Source organism: Nannobrachium achirus (assembly GCF_963921795.1).
Source record: "Nannobrachium achirus genome assembly, chromosome: 14".
In the NCBI taxonomy this organism is placed as follows: Eukaryota; Metazoa; Chordata; class Actinopteri; order Myctophiformes; family Myctophidae; genus Nannobrachium; species Nannobrachium achirus.
This window is the reverse complement of record NC_137821.1, coordinates 28,193,361-28,216,555: the sequence shown is the minus strand read 5'-3', so window position 1 is coordinate 28,216,555 and position 23,195 is coordinate 28,193,361. Positions and strand designations below refer to the sequence as shown.

Below are 23,195 nucleotides of genomic sequence, written 5' to 3'. Positions count from 1 at the left end.
GGATAGCCCTAAAGCCGAAAATAGCCAACCCACAAGCTCACGACGTGTCACAGACAGTGTGTGGCGTACGCAACACCCTATTGTAAATCAGGCATGACCCCAACCCTTAAACATAACCTCTAGATGTCTCAATCCCAACCCTAACCATCACCTGAATATCCTCTATTTCTTTTTATATATTATTATATATATTATTTTACATATAACACCCACACACACACACACACACACACACACACACACACACACACACACACACACACACACACACACACACACACACACACACCCTCATGACTTATGTGCCCCCTGCCATTCACTGGTGGCCCAGAGCCAAGCCGTAGTATTCATGCCATAGGGTCAAAGAGGAGAGATGGGGGACTCGCTTACGGCCACCCATTCTGCATCGCACAGCAGAACCAATGTCATTAGCGGACCATTCTCTCCTCTCTTATGGGAAAGAAACACTCTGTGTCCACGCTTAAATGTAATGGGTTATTTCCCCCCTTTAATGTTCTCAGGCCAAACACTGGCCAGCAGAGGTTTCTCACACATTATGTGGGAGGGGCTACTCCCTCTGTGAATAAATTACGTTTTATCTTCCTGGATAAAATATACAGACAGTCTTTAAATAGAGTCACATCATGATCATGCTGTGAGCATGTACTGTAGCTCTGCTATAGTTTGCTATTTTTGTATCATCAGAATTGCACCTTTCTAGTTTCCATTAGTTATGTTTCATTAACTGGAACATGTTCTCTGTCATCATCATCTAGGCTGTTTTTTTTGTTTTGTTTTTAAAGATATATATATATATATTTTTTTTTTTATCTGCCCAAAATAGAGTTCCCAGGGTTCATGTAATTAGTGTGGTTGCCCAACAGGGCAACACACTGTTGTCCTGGGGAGACTTTATTTATTCTAGATAAACTTTATTTGTGAATGGGTTTTTACCTTGAATCAATAGGCAGGTAAATTCGTCTAGAATTTAAATAAAAACATTTTGGAGTGGTGCTAGCTCGAGTATTGGTCTAGCTTCACATGACCGTTAGCTTGCTGCAGAACATAGTCACGTCGGCAACCACACTTGCAATTTCCAATTGCACCTTTCTAGTTATTACTGTGAATAACTATTGGCAACACACTATTTTGGCCTCTTTTTTTTGTTAACCTTTTGACTAAGTTATCTGGGTTGAAACAATGTATCTATTTTCAAGCATGACCAATTCAAGACAGAATTCACCCTTTGTTAGCCTTCTGATTGGTCCCTGACTGATCAACCAGCAGGCTCTATCTGCCTTGTCCAGCCCTGGTTCCGTCTTTTTTTTGAGCGGTGGTAGACCGCTCCATAGAGTGGCTGTGTGTGTGTGTCTGTAGCCTGTACTCCTCGGCGTTTTGCCATAGCAATGTGTGTGTGTGTCTGTAGCCTGTAGCCTTTACTCCTCAGCGTTTTGCCATAGCAATGTGTGTGCGTGTCTGTAGCCTGTACATCCTAGACTTATATCCTAGTCTGAAGACGTTATGCAAGCACGACCACCGCTCACTTCACATTGGATGTGATTTTTTAGGTTGAATTTGCTAAAACATAATTTGTGGAGAAATAAAAACATGCTGAGTCACTATACTGCCACTGAGCAGCTCCATTTTACTGAAACCAAGTTTGAAATTAGAATTGAACACAGAATAACAATACGAAGCAACTGAATCAAAATGGCAGTGGATGGAGTGTCCCACCGAGTGTCCCACCAAGACACAACAACCAGTGGGTGTGAAGAGGGGCAGGACAACGGGCGGGACTTGACAAAGGGTGAATTCATCAAGAACATAACTTTCTAGTACAAACCCATGAACTACAATCACAGTATCCCAACTACTAATTGAAGCCGAGGCCGATGGGCCCCGAGTCGCATGGACAGGGTCTCACGGCACATGGTTGGTTCTACAGACTCCAACTTTCGCCCACGGATAGCTCAGATCTTTGCCTACATTCTTAGCTACTTCCCCTGCCGTTACTGTACTTGCATGATGCTCAAAACAAAGGTTTTCAGTAGAACCGCCGATCCAACCAATATGCCCATAAAAGGGAAAATGGTAAGATGGAATTCCTCAGGAACAGTAAACGTCTCTTTCCCAGTCCGAGATCTTTTTTCCCAGCAAAGTGAACCTGTGTTTTATAAACTTTCTGAGTAGTGTTATCCATTTTGGCCGGCAGGGCACTGCAAAGTGAAGCTTTTGGTCATGCTTCATTGACATCACAATATCTAATATAAATAGTAAGACTGAATTCATTTCCCAGCTGATTCTTCACCACTCGCATCACGGACACCACACTTGCAATTTCCCAGAATTGCATCATTCTAGTTATTATTTTCTGAAATTGTTAAATTGCAATACTATCAAACCTATCTCTTAGCCTACATTTGCCATAAGGGTTAGGGTTAGTATTTCCCATAAGGTTTATTTTCTCAAGCACCTTTCCAGTGCTTCTGATGTACAGACTGTTAGGCGGAACATTGGAAAAATGTGTGAGCCATTGGTCTGACCAAGAAGCAGGGATAAAACACATATCCCCACTGGTATAATAAACATTTATGACCGGGTGTAGGCTATCAAAAGCAGGGGAACAGATCCCCCTCACCCAGCAAATCAACCCTGCTGTCACACATACCCACACACTTGTCCCTCTCCTTCCTCCACAGGTGAACAGCATTGACCTGCGCGTGGCCACGCACGACGAGGCCATCAACGTGCTGCGCCAGACCCCGCAGAAGGTGCGCCTGACCGTGTACCGAGACGAGACGCAGTACAAGGAGGAGGACCTGTGGGACGCCTTCAACGTGGAGCTGCACAAGAAGCCGGGGCAAGGCCTGGGCTTCAGCATCGTGGGGAGAAGGTGAGGAGCCTTTCAGGGCCCCCACAACAACTGTACCACATACTACAGTAGGCCTGTCACAATTATTACATAATAATCGTCTAATTGCAATTATTTCACATACTGGCAGTTATTTTGTCATAATCGTCCTAATCCTTTCCACGTTGAGAAATGTTCATATATCTTCATACATTTTCAAATATAGTGGAAATAGCAGATCTACAAGCTTACAACGTGTCACATCGCGACGTGTTGTGAGCTTGTAGATCTGCTATCAGTGTTCTTTTTTTTAAGTATAAAGTTGTCAAATAGGTCAGACATTTCTTTGTATATTTAGGTTATGTGTCGTCATAGCCATGTGCAACTTCAAAGCCCTCAAGCCAGACAGAAATGTAATTGTCAATGACAAAAACACAATTAAATCGTTAATCGCAATAATTTGAGTGACAATTAATTCGCCATGTAAAATGTCATAATCGTGACAGAATTGCCAATTGAATACCACACAATGTGAACAACACTGGTGATATACATTACTGGACACACTAGTATATCATTGCTGTTTGGGAGAAACCTCTTATCTCCATAGTTTTTTATACCACAACCTCTTATTATGAGGGAAATCTTTTGGCCCTACTTTGGGTCGCCACCAATAGTTTGAGAACCGCTGCCCTACTTCAGAGATCCGCAAACACACCGCGACGCGTTTCAAGCCTGTATATCTGCTACTTTTGCTACTTTTGAATTTGAATCCTGAAAAGTAACAGTTTTGGCCACGTAGTATCGCTTATTGGAATGATTTCTCTGTTTGAGGCACTCTGTTTGGGTGCCTCAAACAGAGAAAGTGCTGAAAAGTTAAAGACATTCTTTACGTTGTTACTTGTAAAACAGCATAATTTTTTACAGGTAAAAGGTGACTACTTATGAGTAGGGTTTAACTTGTTAGCCTATACTGTATTCTAAGGTTTAATTGAGGAGTCGCGAATTTGGACATTGTCAGTTTCTTTTCTTAGTAGAGAAGCTAGCGTTTGCACATTCTACATGATATTTGTCTGTGCCTTTCTTTTAATGCAGATCACGGGACCACAGGTAAACCCAAAACTGTTGTGGTTTAGAGACCCCTTGCTATTCTAGTGCACATACTGAGACATATCAGTGTTATCCAATACACCATTTCGTTCTATAAGTGGGGTTTCAGGGAGTCCCAGCAAACCCTTTGAAAATAGCGTAATAACAGGGGTACATAGTGGTTGTTCTCAAATACAAGTTTGAGAACAACTGCAGAAATGGCCTATGGAGCCTCCATAGGGTGCGCGCTTGCGTATGCGCACACACCAGTGTTGGGAAAGTTCACTTTAAAAACGAACTAGTTCAAGTTCAAGTTCAGAACTTCTAAAATGAACTAGTTCATTTCATAGTTCATAATTCTATATTTTGAACTAAAGTTCATGGTTCCCCAAAATGAACTAACTTAGTTCTTTTTCGTTCTTTTTTTAACCATAATTTTTTTTATACTATAAAATTCAAAAAAAAAGAGAGAGAAAAAAAATAAATAATAAAAAAAATAAATATATATATATATATATATATATATATATATAAAAATGTTTAGACGTTGCTGCATGCTATTATTTGTCGAAATTATTGACACAGCCTATATAGAACCACACACAGCAATAATTTCATCCAACTTAACATTGAGGTGCCCACAATATTTATGTGCCCACTGCCCAGTGCCCAGTCTTCCTGCACCCTTATTGTGAAGGGCTGAAGGCAGACGTTTCTAAACCTCGCGCACAGCATGTTTCCGCGTTGGTTAAAATAGCTGATCTACAAGCTCACGTTGTCTCTTGGATGCGACGCGTTGTGAGCTTGCAGATCAGCTATTTTCGCCGTGCAAGACACATACGACAAAGTATAGTCAGGCTTGCGAGACGTAACAAGGAGGAGATTCACAGTGCAGCTGCAGAGTGCAGACAGCACCGCATATCAACGTTCACGAGGAGCTGCGTGCAGTGCGTGCTATTGGAGCATGTGAATGAAAAGAGAGACGAGAGGACAGACGACCGCAGAGGCGCGGACCGCCGCATGAACGGCCGACGAACGCCGACGAACGCCGTTCATGGGCGTCAGAATGACCGCGTTTGACAATATCGTTCATCAAGCGAAAACAATTACGTTCAGTTCACGTTCGCCCAAAATATGAACGTGTTCATTAACGATCGCTCTTTGAACGCGTTCGGGTACAACACTGGCACACACACACTACTGATCTTGTGTTTGCACACACACCGCTGATCTTGTGTTTGCACATGTGTGTCTACTGTCTCCCTGTCGTCCTCCTAGTATTTATATATTGTCTTTGTCTGCTTTCATGCTGTTTGTTACATATCGCAGCTGTCAGCTAGAAACCTCATATCTCCATATATTTTTGGAGCGGTGAAAGCGCTCCCAATAGACAGGTATGTCCGTGGGTATGTCCCTGGCTGGGTGGCTGGGTGGCTGGGTGGCTGGCTGGCTGGCTGGCCGTGTCCGTAGCCTGGCAATACCTTGAGTGTCCACACACAACACACTAGTTAAAGGAGGGGCGCTGTTTTGTGCAGGCCAGGCACACTCACCACTCACTCACAGGCACAGTTTACAGTTTAGGCATTTAGCAACACACACAGGGTATAGCTGCTCAGATTCACCGCTCCACTTCGAACCGAGGTTTGATTTTTTAATATAAATGAATTCTTCATCATTCAAGAGTGTCACACAAAAAATATATATAAAAATAAAGATGGAAACTGAGTGCCCGATGGAAATTAGCCAAAACGAACAAGAGCAATATAAAAAGGGACAGTTTTGGACATACAAGGTTTCCACCCGACAGCGACCTTGATGCTCGTGTGTGTCCCTCCTTACTAGCCCTGTTGGACCGCGAGCGTCTCCGGCCCCGCGGGGGCTCCAGACAGAACGTCTTTCCATGCGTGATTGAAGGGTACATTTTGGACGGCAATAGGTAGCTTAGCTTCTAACCTGGCTCTTAACCCTGGTCCCTGTCACAGTAAATCACGACTGTTTGCTACACAAGCGGAAAAAACAACTGCTGACACTCCGGGGTGGAAAAGAACAGGCATACGAGTAAAACTTTAAAAACCCTTGGCTAAAAGTGAACGTGAAAGCTAGCAGTTAGTGGCGAGGAGCGTGTGAATGTGGTGGCCAAGTGCTATCAGGTTGCTTAATCACAGCTTTGATTCATGCTTGTTGTAATCCCACGTGGAGATTGGCACCTGAGAAATGCAGAGTCCACAGTAGTGGCGTACACTTGGAAAAACATTTCATGAGTTATATATTTCCATAGGCCTGCACTTTAAGCGGCCGGTGGTTGAACCAACTTGACGTGCCTTTGTTTGGAAATATATGAAACTGTACTAAACTTCAAAATATAAACTCCAAGCACAGGATCCCACATTTCAATGGATAGCTTTATAGTCTGTATAGATATTCACCATTTCCAAAGCTGAGCTACCGGTGGGGACCTAAAAAGAACCTATGACAGTATGAGAAACATTATGTTCCCAGTGGCTTTTTGTAAAGATAAACATAGAAAGAAGAAAAAAAGGGCAAAATAACACAATTTGACGATGGAATAGACTGAAATGAAATGAAAGTAACATTTTTAATTACATGCTGCATAGCATTTTCAAGCAAAACCATTAAACTATTTGTTCTTGTAATGTCTGCTTTCTAATTTGCTGTGGTCACACTGTACCCTTCATATATTTCCATGGTTATAATTATGCAGTGCGTGGGTTAGGCTCCTTGGAGATGTTTTGCTGAGGACAGGTCTTGACATTGACGACAGAGTCTAAACGTCTGTGTTTGTCAATTACATAGAAAACCTTGAGCTCAAGTAGTGGGGTTAAAAGCATTTCATCCTCCCTCCACTCCGCTGGGTTCCTTTAGTGGCAAGACTGAGTTTCCCTCTAATCTCTCTAAAAAGATCACCAACCTCTGAAATCACTGTTTATCATAATTCAAACGTCAGTACCCATTGTCAGAGTACTACAACTTAGTGCAGTAGTGCTGTACCCATTCAGAATATTTGTAGGCTAGTCTGTGATGGCAGTCATGTATGATGACGCACCAACTTGGAAGAGTTTGAAGATCTCTATATATTATACTAGCCCTTACCCGTTCAAAGATATGAGCTCCGAAATGATGTGCAGTGTGTGGGTTATGGGATGTGCACTGTGCACACAGTATATGAGGGATGGAAAGTAACTTTAACTGGTGCTTGCATGATAATATGTAGGAGCATCAATGTAAGAAATACCCGTTTCGTTTAATGGCTATAGAGATACTGTGTACCGATCTGCATGATTTCTGGACAACATCTGTAACAGGGCCAGACATGGAGTGATTAATCAATGGGAAAAACATATTTTTGTGTCCCTTTAATGAAAACATCTACAAGCTTTAGATCTGCTATTTTTTGGCTAATAACGATGTTATCGCGATAATATCGTTAATCCCATTGATTTTGGGCCACAACAAATTATGTGGAGATGAAATGATCCTAACCCCATATGTTCCCATGTCAGGAATGACACGGGAGTGTTTGTGTCGGACATTGTGAAGGGCGGCCTGGTGGACAGTGACGGCAGACTGATGCAGGGAGACCAGATCCTGTCCGTCAACGGCGAGGACGTCAGCTCAGCCACTCAGGAGGCTGTGGCCGCGCTGCTCAAGGTACCTCCATAGCAAAGTAGAAAGAACTCATTATGCAGAATGTCCCATTTCACAATTTTTCAACTGTATTATTACTAGAAATTCGCGGCCGCTGATGCGGCCGCTCATATCTAGAAATCTCTCTCTCTCTCTCGCTCGCTCACTCTCACTCACAATGCTCTCACTGCTCTGTCTGTCTGTCTCTCTCTCTTGCTCGCTCGCTCTCTCACTGTCTCTCTCTCTCTCTCTCGTGTCTCTCTCTCTCGCGCATGCGCATTTGTTTCGTTTTGGGTCGTCGACCGGTGGGTAGATCGAATGCACCGTTCTGTCAGTTTTCAATTGTTATATAGATATGCGATGCATTATGAGCTTGCAGATCGTCTATTTTCAAATGGCCGAAATGTAGGGATGAAGTGGCTAATGTATATTTTGTAATAATAATCCATATCTAAAAAGTAACTTGTAATTAAAGTTTTCAAATAACTGTAGTGGAGTAAAAGTATAACATTTGCCTCTGATGTGTAGTGGAGTAGGAGGAATGCCTCATTCACATACAGAAAAGCCAAGCTAATGGTTTGCTTGGTAATTCAATGTATTCTCTATGCAAACCAGCTTTTAAAATTTCCAAGCTGGAAAAAAAGCTTGGAAATGTTTAAAGCTGGTTTGCATAGAGAATACCAGCCTGATTTCAGACTCTGCGCTGCAGTCCACTTAGAGAGTGGGCGGGTCTATTGGCTGGAGTTAGTCAAAGAGAATACATTGAATTACCAAGCAAACCATTAGCTTGGCTTCTCTGTGTGAATGCAGCATAAGAGTACAGAACATTGGGAATACTCCAGTAAAGTAAAAAATACCTCAAACTCGTACTGTAGACTATTAAATACCAGGAGAAATGCTGCTTTAAAGAAGCTAGGTTTCAGACCATACATGTGCACACTCTTAAGACATTGTCTTTCTGTATGCGTGGCTGAAACAATGGGGGATTTAAGGAACTCGTTTCTACGGCAACGTGAGGCGGGACTACGGCTGCTATGACGCAATCGCCGTTGCGATCCAAATCGTTAAGCAAAGAGCCGTCGGCGACGGGGTCCCACCTCTTTCACTGAACGCTTTGGTTCCCATGGCGACGCGTCAACGCAGCAGGCGTAGTAGGCGCAACGTGGAGAGGGACCTACTGGCGTAGTCCAGACGGCTGCTACGGCGGCAGGTTGATCTATCGACGCTGATCATTTCCGGTTGCCGTTGTCATCTGCCGTCGCCGTACTAAGCTTAAATAGCCTATTGTGTGTGTTGTTGCAGTGCTGTGTGGGGCCTATACACATGGAGTTGGGCAGGTTCAAGGCTGGACCCTTTCACTCCGAGAGAAGAACATCTCAGTGCAGTCAGGTATGACCATCCCTATTCTGTACTATCTCACACCTGTCTTCTATTTAACCACTTTAAAACCCTATAGCTTGTTGTTGACCGGGGGTCTTCCGGGGTTCTGTGCAGATATTGGCGCTGAAAAGAGCAGATCTGTGAGCTCACAATGCATGACGAGTTGTGAGGCTATTTTCCCAGGCCCTGCTCATGTGTCGCTAGGCCTTACAAGCAGGGGTGTTGCAACAAATTCTGGGCCCTGGGTACAATGATTCACTGCGGGCCCCCCATGAATGTTCTTCATAGGGTTAACCCATTTAGACTGGGAACGCATTATTACACATTATTTTGTGCATTAACTATTGAGAAATAGCAGATATACAAGCTCACACTGCGAGCTTGTAGATTTTTGAAAAATCTTGAAAATGTGTGCAAGTCTTTGAATATTTCAAATCCTTCTAAGGTTTTTTTTTTTAAAACCTATGTTTCTATGTCAGTGGTGCTCAAACCTTTTCTTGTGAAGGACCCTCAAAATGATATGTATTTGGCTACGGACCCCCATCTCAAAATATTTAGTTCCAGGGACCCCGCAGAAGCAACATTTTAGTTCCAAATGTTCGCTTTAAAAAGATAAGAAGAAAAAGATTTGCACTGATTTTCAAAAATAGCAGATCTACAAGCTCGCAGCGTGGCACTCGGTGCTGCCGCGCTGTGAGCTTGTATATCTGCTATTTTTCAATAGCTAAAGTATAAAATAATTAAGCCCCCTCCACCTTGGGCCCTAGCAACTCAGTCCCACTCCCCCCCCCACCTTGTGACGCCCCTGCTTACAAGTAAAGACAGGAAAACATCAATGCTGACTTTTCTTTCCTCAGATGAGTGAGACGGGCAGCGGTAAGGTGGGCCCTCATTCACGCTCTGAATCTGGCGGTCTTCAAGGTGACCTCGACAAGCGGAGCAGGAGTCAGGAATGTAAGCATTTTTATTTTGTCTAGCGCTAAGCGAACACACCATTTTAGCTGACATTCTTAATTCATCCGAAAACAACCCAGAGCTCTATTTAAAGGCGCCGCCCAGGGCTGGGTGGTATAACTTCAAGACAACGTCATGTTTATTTCAAACTTTTGTCGATTTGTTAATATATCATCTATAATATAATAATAATAATAATAATAATAATAATAAATAATGTAATTCTCGATTCGATTAAAGGACAACTTTGGTTTTTTACAACAAGGGTTCATATTTTAGATTGTAATTAGAGAAAATAAAAAGTGAGTGTTAAAATGTTTTCATTTGCTTCGTTCTATTGTTTTATCGCGTTTACCGTGCTAAAATGTGGGGCATGCGTACGCATGGGGGCATGCGTACAAGTGGCTAAATATGTCTTTTTAGACACAATAAGCCAGCAGTTTCTTTATTGCTATTTACAGTAACACTTCTAGCCCCCATAAGTCACATCCAACCATGAAAGGTTGCGTTGTATCTTGGGAATGGGCTTATTCTGTGTAAAATTACATATTTAGCCACTTGTACGCATGCCCCCAACCACTGAAATAAGAATCTCTAAAACAATAGAAAGAAGTAAATGAAATCAATTTAACACTCATCTTTTATATTCTTTAATTACAATCTAAAATATGAACCTGTGTTGTAAAAAACTAAAGTTGTCCTTTAACCAACGTGAACAAGATTAAGTTGGTTAATTTGATTCTAAATATCTGTGTCACTATAATTTCAGTTAACTGCCCAGCCCTATAGCTCCCCACCTGTGATCATATAGAACCAGAGTCATAACACATTGTATCCCCACCATATACAATGTAGGAATTAGTCGTCCTGATGTTTCTCCTGTGTTCTCTTCACCACAGCTCTGGAGCGACAGGACGTCAGGACAGTGGAGTTCACCAAAGGCCCCACTGACTCTCTGGGCATCAGCATAGCAGGTGGAGTGGGCAGCCCCCTGGGCGACGTGCCCATCTTCATCGCCATGATGAACCCCACTGGCCTGGCCGCCCACACCCAGCAGCTTAAGGTACGTGCTTCCTGTTAGAGCAGCCGTATTCTTTCTTTAAAACCTTGGAAAAAATGAGTTGAGTTACAGCCGGGGAAAGGTGCACAAAGATGGATTCCTTCTCCAGTGAGGTTTGTGGGGTCCATTTAACCAGTGGTTCTCGACCTGTGGGTCGGGACCCCCAGGGGGGTCCTCAAATTATTTTAGGGGGTCCACAGATGATTAACTTAATGTGCAACATTGTTGTCTCATTCAACAGTAAATAAACCAACATATAGTATACGTTTATAGAGGGGGTCTGCAGTTCTGCACATTTCTAGAGAGACAATTTAAGGACTTTTTAATACCTCTAAAATAAAAATGGTCAAATATTATAGAAAGAAATTGTGAAAATAGCCGATCTTCATGCTCACAACGCCTCGTTGTGAGCATGAAGATCTGCTATTTTCACAATAGAACGAGATTATACAAAATGTAATGCCTCAACTCTTAGTGCTTGTCAGGCTGGGGGGGTCCCCAGTTAACATATGATTATTTTGGGGGTCGTGGCCTGAAAAGTTGAGAACCACTGCATTTAACCACTTCATCCCCATAATCCTATTCTAGGTGGAACATTAGCCAAAAATAGCAGATCTACAAGTTCAGTACAGAGCCAACTCAAGTCAGGTTAACTAGGTCTGGAGGGTCTATGTGGTTAATCTTGGATCCTGGGTCTGTCATCTCTTGAGTTCTCTCATGCACCGGGTTGGTAATACAAATACATCACATCCAATCCGAACTCGTTATGAGTTTCGCCCTCGAATACCTCTACTTCAGAGTTCAGACGTAACGTAATTTCCCCTCTAAAGATTATTCTTTTAGGTTTCAAACAGAATAAAGAACTAAAAGACTGATATGCAAATAATGCCATCGTGGGTGTCAATCTGATAAAGAATGTACAACTATTCCCACTCGCTTTACTCATTCTGTGATCTACAAGCCCTCTGATAGGTCAAGAGCCCACAGCTTTTAGCCGTGACCTCTAGCCCGCAGTGAATGGACATGATAAAGTGACAATTGCAGCTCTGTTTAAGACAGACTGGAGGGAGACAATGGCTATAGCCATCTGGAACAATAAATCTCCCACAGTGTCACCCACAACATAAAACCTAACAGAATGGAAGCCCTCACTGAAATGAACTCAGCGCACAACGCTGTTGAATTGTATATTCATGCTGCTTTATCTTTTCACAAGCAAACGAGAGCATAAGAACATAATGAAAAGGCCCAGTTGAATACTGGCACGGCCTAGCGTCTGTGTAATGCAATGACTTTACGACGTTGGCTATAGTGGCAGCCATTGTAGTCGCCCTGTTGTACTGCAGGATTCTTTCTATTCTGCGGTATGTGGAGTCTGTTGGAGATAAGAGCAATTGTGTGTGAGCCTACAGTTCCTGAAAGCAAGTTAAAGTTAAACTTTGTGTGGGCTTTTTGTGGGCTTCAGGGCAGTTGAAATCATTTGGAAAATACTGCACAACATTTGAAATGTAGAAAAAAAAATAGCTACACTTTTGAATTCAGTGATTTTTTTTTTTAAATCAACGTACGTGAGTTTATTATTATTATTATTAGCAGTAGTAGTATTGTTATTATTATGTTCTTTATTTTTGTCCACTGTTTACAGAATTTCTAAAATCACTGGGTACTCATTTTGAGCTAGTTTAGCTATTTCCATCTAAGGGCTATTAATGACTGTGTTGTGACTATGTGAACCAGGACGGAAGGTGATCCATGTGTCAGTATAAAAGACATGTTCATCGTGCAGTGAACCTACTGCAGCTTTATCGTCGTTGTCGGATGGAAACCTTGTATGTCCAAAACCGTTCATTTTGCATTTTTCATTTTAAAAATGATTTAAACTAGTGAAAACAGCCGATCTACAAGCACACAACGCCTCGCACCGCGAGGCATTGTATGCTTGTAGATCTGCTGTTTTCACTACTTTTGTGCGACGGCCTTGTACGATGAAGCAGGGCTTTACTTTGCGAAAGAACATACACATTTGAAACAAGGTTTCCACCCGACAACGACGTTACGAAGCGTGCGCTGAAGTGCTGTTGTGTCCTGGCTTCTCCAGATAGGCGACCGCATCGTGAGCATCTGTGGGACTCCGACCGATGCCATGAGCCACACACAGGCCGTCAACTTGCTCAAGAACGCCACGGGTACCATAGAGCTGCAGGTCTGTCCCCACAACACCCCTTCACACGCACATGCACGCACGCACGCACGCATGCACACACGCACACACGCACACACGCACACACACTCCAATCCACTTAATTGGCAGCAGTGAACCAAAGTGCTATGTACACACTCAGTAAAATACTAAAATAAGAAAAGAAAAAAAAAATAAGAAGAAGAAAAACATCAGAAAAGGATAAAACATAATAACACATAAAATGTAAAAAAAAAAAAGAGATAAACGACAGCAAAGAAACAACACAGTATTAGACACAGTTGACTCTTGGAAACATAGCTCTCAGTCTGGGTTAAAAGCCAAGGAGAACAAGTGACTACACAAAACACCAGAGTCACAGATTGGGTGTTCAGGTGGCAGAGGGTTAGCCTGGTGCTGGCCATCCTGTTCACCTGGGTTCCCTGTGGGGAACATTAACTCATGGGATGCCCACGAGGTGTCTACACGCCAATCTCTTTGATGTCTCTGGAGGCCCACGACGCGTTGACGTGTTTACTGTATTTACAGTATTAACTTTAAATCTCACCGTTAGGTTGGGGCTACGCATGGATGTAGCCCATTAGCCGCTAGTCGCTTCGAGTCGACGCTAAGAGCATCACGGGGCCGTTTTTCTCCATATACTCCAATGCATTTCCCCATCTTTAACGCCCTTTATCTCTGATGTTTGTTTTATGGCTAAAACTGTGGCGGGGTGCGGCAAAATGTCAAAATTTTGATTGGCAATGAACAGTTATGATCAACACTGCTCCATACAGAAAGTTACACAACAACATCCTGTCTGCGCTCATGTGACCAAGTGACGTCATGACGCATGCATTGACGCAGCAGGGCCGGATTCAATACAATGGTGGTGGGCCTGGGCAGCGAGAGGGGATAAATGGGGCAATCCAGGGGCACCCGATGTGTTAAGTGAACCTACGTGAACAGAATGGCCTGTGGGACAGACCTGTGAACAGAATGGCCTGTGGGAAATTTTTATTTACTTTAAAATAAATGTATCATGCCTGTTGCTAAGGTATGGCAACATGACTGGTGTCTTGCACGCGCGCCTTCGCGCACGTGCAAGAGACTTTGACTAGTTTGGGTTCTCTGGGAGACATCAGATTTCTCTTTTGGGTTCGAGCTAAAACGCTTGGGGGAACTCTGGTCTAGCGGTGCATGCATCCGGCTTGGCCGGGAGGCCTCAAACAAACAGGGTTGGGGACGTACTGTTCACTGGGCGTGAAGCCGGGTAGGGCGGGTGATTCCTGTCATTGTACCACCAGTGACTCCAGGGTGCCTGCCTGTTCACTGGGATCTGAATAGCGTGTTCCTCCGCTTGCATTACGTCATCCTGGTGAAAGTCCTCGGTGTCAGGTGAAAAGAGGCAACCTTGACGTTACAGATAACAAACATGCGGTTGTCTGTGCTCTCCTTATAGCAGTGGTTCTCAACCTTTTCAGAAAATAGCATCTGCTATTTTCACAATTTTTGCCTCTAACTCTAATATTTGACAATTTGGCCAATGTTTAATGTCATTTTAGAGGTATTAAAAAGTAGCCTGGTCCTAGCCTGTTCGCTCCGCCTCCGTTCCACGATCTGTTTTGTCTCTCCGCATCGCAGTCTGGAAATTACTCACTTGACTCGCATTTCTGAACGTCCGTTGTGACATAGCGAGGTCGTTGCTGATTGGGTGTTGTTCCAACAAATCAAGAGTAGGGTTAGGGTAGCTACGTCATCAGCCAGCCAATACAGACTGGTGTATTTGTCCCGCCCCGCACCACAGACCAGTCGGAAGCCACAGTGGCTGGAAAGCCCATTGGGGGTGTTCCAACTAATCAGAGTAGGGTTAGGGTAGCTGTGTCATCAGCCAGCCAAGACACACTGGTGTGTTTGACAGACATCACCAAAGACCAATCGGAAGCAACGGCGGTGTGAATCCCGCTTCTATGTCCCACCTCCGCTTAGAGATAGGAGGCTTTCCAGACTGTTATGCGGAGAGAGAGAAACAGATCGCGGAACGGAGCAAACAGGCTGGCAACCAGGCTAATTAAAAAGTCCTTAAATTGTCACTTTAGAAATGTGCAGATACCCTCTATACACTTAAACTTTATGTTGGTTTGTTTACTGTTCAGAGAGAAAACAATGTTGCACATTAAATTAATCACCTGGGGACCCCCCAAAATAATTTTGGGACCCCTCTGGGGGTCCCGACCCACAGGTTGAGAACCACTGCCCTATAGGACTAACTGTAGGAGCTATAGCAGTGACAACTGTCTACAACAGTGGTTCCCATTCCTAAAAGGTGTGCAGAGGCCACACATTATTATTGTAATACACAGTATGCAATAACTGTATACAAGAAAGTAGCGCATTAGTTATTTATTTATTTTTCAGTACTTTGTGTGCACACATTTCCCAATACAGAGGCATATTCTGTACCCTACAAAACAAATATAGCATGTATTTTAAACACCGGGCATCCCTATTTTGGGCGTGTCATTATAGGCAAAGGAAATTAAATTTTCTTTACATAAACTTTCAGAAAATAGCATTTTGACATGTTGTGAACTGGGGGAATTGAGTATTGGCATAAAGGACTAAAGCCTGATTTATACAGTACTTTAGTTGGGTTGGGTGCCGGTGTCGTGCTCAGTAATTAGCAGATCTACAAGCTCGCAACGCATATCTGCTATTTACCGCAGGCTTAAATAGGGAGGGGAAAAGAGTGTGTGTGTGTGTGTGTGTGTGTGTGTGTGTGTGTGTGTGTGTGTGTGTGTGTGTGTGTGTGTGTGTGTGTGTGTGTGTGTGTGTGTGTGTGTGTGTGTGTGTGTGTGTGTGTGTGTGTGTGTGTGTGTGAGACACATTGTACCACAAACATAGAGGAACAACGACACACATTATCATGTGAAGGAGTAGGTTATCTTTCACTTTATCAGTGCATTCAGGGCTTCACCTGGAAGACAACAGTCGAAGGCTTCCAGCACTCGACACTGACACCCCATAAAACTGGTCTATCTGCTCTCCGTAGCACAAAGACGGAGGTAAATCATCTACACGGCGCACAGTGCACAATGCTCAACCACTTTGTTAAAGCAATGGGCTTTATCTGGGCAATAAATCAAGGCCTGCACCGATTGTAACAGAGCTGTATTGCGCCAATAAACCCAACGGTTCTCAAAGTGGGGACCCCCCCCCCCCCCCCCCCCCCAGGCAGGGGTCCTTGAGAGGGCTCCAGGAGGCCCCCGTTGCTACATTATTGATGATTAGGAACCAAGTAATCTCTCAAGACAGACTCTGATAGCTATCAAATGAAGAGGAACAAACAGGGAGGGCGTTCCCTTTTATTAGACGATGGTTTGCCAGACTGGGAACCAAGTGGATGGACCCTTATGGTTCTGTAACTCTGACAGTGTTATAGCAGAGGATTTTACTGTCTAGATTGGGATCCTGTCCCAGAGATGAAAATGGTATTAAATGGCGTAATCATGGATATCAAAATGTAGGGGTGTTGAAATTATAAAGTTTGAAAATCACTGCCAAAAGACATGCTGTAAAAGTCTTCGCTTATGGGGAGTCCTTGTCTGGCTTATGTATCTTTTCAAATGGTGGTCTATGACTTAACGTGGGGGTCCTTGTCGTGAAAATGTTGTTGAGAACCACTGAATATAATGTGTGTATGTGTGTGCGTGTGCGTGTGTGTGTGTGTGTGTGTGTGTGCGTGTGTGTGTGTGTGTGTGTGTGTGTGTGTGTACGTAGGTGGTGGCGGCAGGCGGTGACACCTCAGTGACGGGTCCCTCTCCGGAGCACCTGGGTGCAGGCCTCACTCCAACCTGCATCTTCCAAGATGACCTCGGGTATGTCCTCGCCATCTTCTCACCATCTGCTCTGTCTGTCTGTCTGTCTGTCTGTCATCCAGCCCTCCTCAGTATAAGACCATTATTAACTCCAAACATTGGGTCAGGGCCCATTTGTGGCTTTTTTTTATTGTTCCAAAACGTTTTCCAAAAACATACCCCAAAAAGCTAAGATTTTCAGTAATCAAAGAAAATAATTCCATGATTTTTTTTAAGGTACTTTAATTAATAATAAAAGAAAAATCGAAGAAATTCCATTAATTAGTAAACAAATGTTTTAAGAAGTAGTGAAAATAGAAAATAGCTTTGCGCCGCGTTGTGAGCTTGTAGATCGGCTGTTTTCACTAGTTTGGGTCCCAAGCAAACGTCTTATATCGCTTTTGGGTCTTGAGCGTTTTGGTCTTGAGTGGATTGGGAACCACTGCTCTAACGCCTGTCTGTCTGTCTGTCCGTCCCCCAGCCCTCCTCAGTACAAGACCATCACTCTGGACAGAGGACCAGACGGACTTGGATTCAGCATCGTGGGAGGGTACGGCAGCCCCCACGGAGACCTCCCTATCTATGTGAAAACCGTTTTCGGAAAGGTGAGAGAAAAATAACTGCAAACCTTTTTTTTGCTCCTCGCCATGGTCAGTGCACAGAGCCACGGTAAACTCTAGGACAGTGTTTCTCAACCTGTGGGTCGGGGAGTCGCCAAATTATTTTGGGGGGTCCCCAGATGATTAACTTCATGTGCAATGTTGTTTTCTCTCTCATTCAATAAACAAACCAACATGACGTTTAAGTGTGTAGAAGGAATCTCAACATTTATTTTTTGTCAAATAAGTTTTATTGCCAACAGATTATAACAATTCTCTGTTTCAGCATATTTAAGGAAGACATTTTAACTCATTTTTTCCAATGAGTTAAAATCATCTTCTTTGCTGTAATCAGACCATATGAAAGGAGATGTCGTTGTGAACTTGTCAAGTTGGAGATGGGGTCTGATGTGCCTAAGATAATTAGTATTGGGTCAGGGTCGGAATCTGAACATTTCTAAAGTGACAATTTAAGGACTTTTTAATACCTCTAAAATGACAATTTAAACATTGGCCAAATTGTCAAGGGTTAGGCAGAAATTGTGAAAATAGCCGATCTACATGCTCACAACGCCTCGCAACTTGTAAGCATGTAGATCGGCTATTTTCACAATAGAATCGTGTTATACAAAATGTAACGCCTCAACTCTTAGTGCTCGTCTGGGTGGGGTGGGTAGGGGGGGGGGTCCCCAGTTAAAATATGATTATTTTGGGGGTCGCGGACTCGCGGCCTGAAAAGGTTGAGAAGCACTGCTCTAGGAAGGCGGGAGCGGCATAGCACTGTGGGCCTGGCTTCAGTAGGAAGCAGGTCTGACAGGCCTTCTCCTCAGCCCGCTGTCTCCATTCAAGATTCCATCAGCATTCCTGTGATACCGTATATCCTCCCCTGTTTCACCTGGCTGCGCCCTCGCTCTCTATCAATCTCAATGGAGCTGAGAGGCTTCCGTAACGCCATGAGAGCGGAATCCGTTTGTGATCCGGGGCTGGGAAATACTGTGTAGGGGCAGTCGTATAATGATGTTGTCTACTCTATTGGAGACGGGCACACCGCACACGCATGTGTGCGCATGTGTGTGTGTGTGTGTGTGTGTGTGTGTGTGTGTGTGTGTGTGTGTGTGTGTGTGTGTGTGTGTGTGTGTGTGTGTGTGTGTGTGTGTGTGTGTGTGTGTGTGTGTGTACTTGTATAACTCAAGATGTTGTGAGGGTCAACTGTCAAGTGTAGTAGGATATGAGAAATAGACATCATAAGGACCATTTTCCTGTTTCTCACAAGAGAAATGGTTGATTTATGGTTTAAAAACAAATATGTTTAGGGTTATGCTTACAATAGGAAAAGGTTCATGTTGGGGTTACAGTTAGGATTATAGATGTTAAGATTAGGGGTTGGAGTTAGCGTTATACTTGCTTTATACTTATTTGCACAATGGCGTCGCGCACCGAAAATAGACGATCTACAAGCTCACGGCGGGTCGCGCTGCAATGCGTTGTGAGCTTGTAGATCAGGAATGTTTGGCTTTAGCCTCTAAAGGCCAGACCTCGCACCAATATAACTACAGGTAGTCACAACTCCTTGCAACAGCCATCGGGGACGATGGTTGCAAGGAGTTGCATTGGTATGGACGCGTGTATCTAGACCCAAATTCAGAGTGAACATTTTTAACTCAAATCTTTGCTTTTGGGGGTCCCTGGAACAAAGTATTTTGAGATGGGGGTCCGCTGACAAATGCATATCATTTTGGGGGTCCTTGACATGACAAGTTTGAGAACCACTGATATAGCAACATAAGTTTTTCAGAAAACTGTTAGGATTTAGAAGACATTTGTAGAATCAGCGGTTCTCAAACTTTGTCATGTCAAGGACCCCCAAAATGATATGTATTTGGCCACGGACCCCCATCATAAAACCCCCATCTCTGTGACTAGTTGCATTGGTGCGGTCCTGGCCTTTAGTTTCCTTTTAGCAGGAGTTAATTGTCCCCTCAGCCATTGCTGCACTAAACAAACTGCCCCGCCCCCGTCAATATAGGATGTTTTTCCGTGTACAGCGGGACAAGGACCTCATAAACCTCATGTTTTGTCTTTGTGTGTGTGTGTGTGTGCGTGTGTGTGCAGGGTGCCGCTGCGGAGGACGGACGGCTGAAGCGGGGGGATCAGATCATGGCGGTGAACGGGCAGACCCTGGAGGGGGTGACGCACGAGGAGGCGGTGGGCATCCTGAAGAGAACCAAAGGAACTGTAACGCTCACTGTGCTGTCCTAGAGACACCATGAACACGTGTGCACACACACACACATGCACGCACGCACACACACACACATGCACGCACGCACACACACGCACACGCTCACATGTCACGGCCTCCGCATTCATCACGCATATTCGAACACTCTCAAGATCACAACTTGCATCTGTAATCAAAACACTCCTTGGTAATCGTGTTAAGACTCGCTAGACCAGTGGTTCTCAAACTTGGGGTCGGGACCCCAAGTGGGGTCCCCAAATTATTTTGTGGGCTCCCCAGATGATTAGCTCAATGTAATTTTTTCAATGGTAAACAAACCAACACACAGTATAAGTGTATACAGAGTATCTGCACATTTATAAAGTGACAATTTAAGGATGTTCAAGAACGTATTAATACCAAACTGCCCAAACAATATTTATCCGTGGAACCGAGTCACATTAAATGTAATACCTACAATTCCAAGTGCTTGTCAGGGTGGGGGTGCCCAGTTCAAAATATGTTTATTTTGGGGGTCACGACCTAAAAAGGTTTTGAGAACCCCTGAACTAGACTGACTAGAGCAGCGCTTCCCAACCCAATGCTGGATCAGGGCCCATGCACTGGAAAGTCTTGAAAGCTTTGGCGGTCCACCCATCTGACTCTTCCAGAGGTCAATCAATTTGAGTTGCGCCTTGGATAGTATCGATAGTATACTGTAAAGTTCCTATTTATTGGTATCGCAATGAAAACTAATTTTTTCAAGGTTTTAAACCTTGAAGGTTTTTTGACCTTCTAGTTGTTGCCTAACAACTAGAAGGTCCTGGGTTCCATTCCCGCCGGGGGACGCTGTGTTTCCTCCTCCGCGTCATCAGCGCCCACACCCTAGGTGGGGTTGGCAAAAGGGCCTTTCTGTGTGGAGTTTGCATGTTCTCCCCGTGTCTCCTAGGGTAGATACCCACACAATAACATGCAGTAGGTCCTGGTTTCTATACCGCCTCCCCCTGGCCAGCTGGGGCTCCCCAGGCGTGGCAGAAGGAGAGCAGAAACCAGGACTACAGCTTAGGCAATTGGACCTGGGTGAAAAAATGGGTTACAAAAATCGTGGGATAAAAATTATGGGGAGAAAAAAATCTTTATTGTTTTGCCAATTATTTGGGGGCCCACTTCTAATATCCTCACGACCCACCAAAGCGGCCCCGGGCCTTAGGTTGGGAATCGCTGTGCTAGCACATACAGTACAGTCTGTTGGCTGATGGTGTTAACCTCACCAGAGATTGATGATGATCTCTGGAAATATATGCACACTGAAAGCTGAACAACCATACACTGATATTTATATATATATATTTTTGACATAGCTTTGAACACTGTGATTTATATAAAGTAGACCGAAGTAGAGCCATGCAGTTAAAAGGCTTATATCTTTGCAAAGCACGTGCGACACAAACGATATATCGTCACTGTCGGGCAGAAACCTTGTACAGTATGTCAATATTTCACCCATTTTCACTACAAAAAGTAGTGAAAATAGCCGATCTACAAGCTCAAAGCGCATCTTATCACGCTGCGCTGTGTGCTTGTAGATCGGCTATTTTCACAATTTCAAAAAAGAAAGTGAAAGTGGTTACGTGTGCCTATGGGTTTTTATACGCGGATTACATACATACATACATACATATACACGCAGAGATTTCTCACATTTATTGTAAGATTGGAACAATGAAAAGTATTAACAAGACTAAATAATAATTACATTGTTTTTTTGCTTCTCTTCCTGGAGATGCTACTAGGTTTCCACCCGACAAAGATGATATAGGCCTACATGTGATCAAATAATTCTCGATATAGCGCTTGACAGTGTTGAAATGGTTATATAGTCTCAAATAGACTGTGAATAATTATGATAAAGAAGTTAGGAAAACAGAAGCTTACATTCCATGGCTCTGGAGTTATTTTATACTGCAGGTTCCTATGAATCCAATACACATGGACTATATCATTCTGATTGGTATTAGGGTCGAGAGCTCTCGTACACATTGACAGATAATATCTCAGTTTCATATTAAGAGCCTATTTTTATCAATATTTTAATTTAGCGTGACGTCTATAAATACATGTTTGGGATGGCTTCCATAAAGATCAAGAGCACAACGCAATGCTCTTAGTCTCGGGGCAATTAGCAGAGGGCTGGATCTAGCTAATGGCTACGTTAGCTGAAAAGAGAACCATTCATCTTCTATGGTGTGCCACTCTCATTTGCCCCAGAAGGCCGATGCTGCTGTAACTGCTGTTTATTGTCTTTGATAGTGAAGGCACTGTTGTTTTTTAGTAAGGCTAGCCAAGAGACAATGAATAAGTTAAAAGTCTTTGTGACTTGAAGTCTGACGGGATGCACCGATACGGAAATTCAGGGCCGATACCGATGTTTAAAATGACAAATTTGGCCGATAGCCTATACCGATATCAGTGTTTGTTTGTTCTAGTTCTTTCCTCCCCTATGGTGCCAGGGAAACAAATACATCGACATTATCAAAAAATTATCGAATGGATCTGAATCTGCAGCTTGGTTTATGCTAAGCATAACCAACACACGCAGTGCAGAATTGATGCGTTACAAGTACAACAGATAAATATTAATAGACCACTGCCGTCGGTGAATGTCAACTTCATTTGTAGATGCTGATGGCGGTCAACCAGGCGAATGTCGTCCGGTGTATCGGTGCATCCCTACTGATAATAAAATATCTGGAAGTTGTGTTTAAATTAGAAGGGAATGTTGTGAAAGTGTTGATGTGTGACTTGGTCCATATTAGACCAAGCAGTGTGTTTTTTGAGCACGCACTCAGCTATAAGAGGAGTGTGCGTGGATATTTACTGAAATAGTGCTGCTAAAGCAGATGTCATGAGCTATTATGTCACAGTGTTTTGATTTCTGTCTTTCCTGTTTAAGTATTAACTAATGTGTTCACTCCATACGACTGTGCAGAGAACTTAGAGGGAAATCTTGTTGAAAGAATTGTTACTCCTCACTACATATTAAGTTGTCCTATATGGCGGTGGTTATCAAACTTTTTCATGTCAAGGACCCCAAAACTATCGTGTATTTGGACCCCCACCTGAAGAGATATTGTGCCAGGGACCCCCATATAATTTGTGTTGTTAAAATGTTTTTAAATTATTCAAAATTGTTCAAACTCTTTCCAAGGTTGATATGTATAACGCCCTATGTATAACATATGGTTAAATTGGTTAAACTCCCTGGACCCCACTTTGAGGACCACTGCTATATGGGTTGTTTTATAGGCCTAGGTCGGGGGTCAGCAACCTGTGGCTCTAGAGCCGCATGCGGCTCTTTAG

The 23,195-nt window shown here is 43.5% G+C and overlaps 1 protein-coding gene across 1 annotated transcript in view; it reads left to right on the top strand.

Annotated features, from left to right (window-relative positions):
- Positions 1–21,289, top strand: part of mpdz (multiple PDZ domain crumbs cell polarity complex component) — a 120,015-nt gene extending 98,726 nt beyond the window's left edge. Inside the window, exons 40-49 of the mRNA XM_080741315.1 lie at positions 2,700–2,893; positions 3,947–3,961; positions 7,462–7,609; positions 8,888–8,974; positions 9,823–9,919; positions 10,819–10,982; positions 13,078–13,182; positions 16,939–17,036; positions 17,497–17,620; positions 19,727–21,289. Of these exons, the coding sequence (XP_080597441.1) occupies positions 2,700–2,893; positions 3,947–3,961; positions 7,462–7,609; positions 8,888–8,974; positions 9,823–9,919; positions 10,819–10,982; positions 13,078–13,182; positions 16,939–17,036; positions 17,497–17,620; positions 19,727–19,873 (1,179 nt within the window). The 3' untranslated portion in view covers positions 19,874–21,289. The remainder of the gene's footprint in view (positions 1–2,699; positions 2,894–3,946; positions 3,962–7,461; positions 7,610–8,887; positions 8,975–9,822; positions 9,920–10,818; positions 10,983–13,077; positions 13,183–16,938; positions 17,037–17,496; positions 17,621–19,726) is intronic.
- Positions 21,290–23,195: the final 1,906 nt, after the last annotated feature.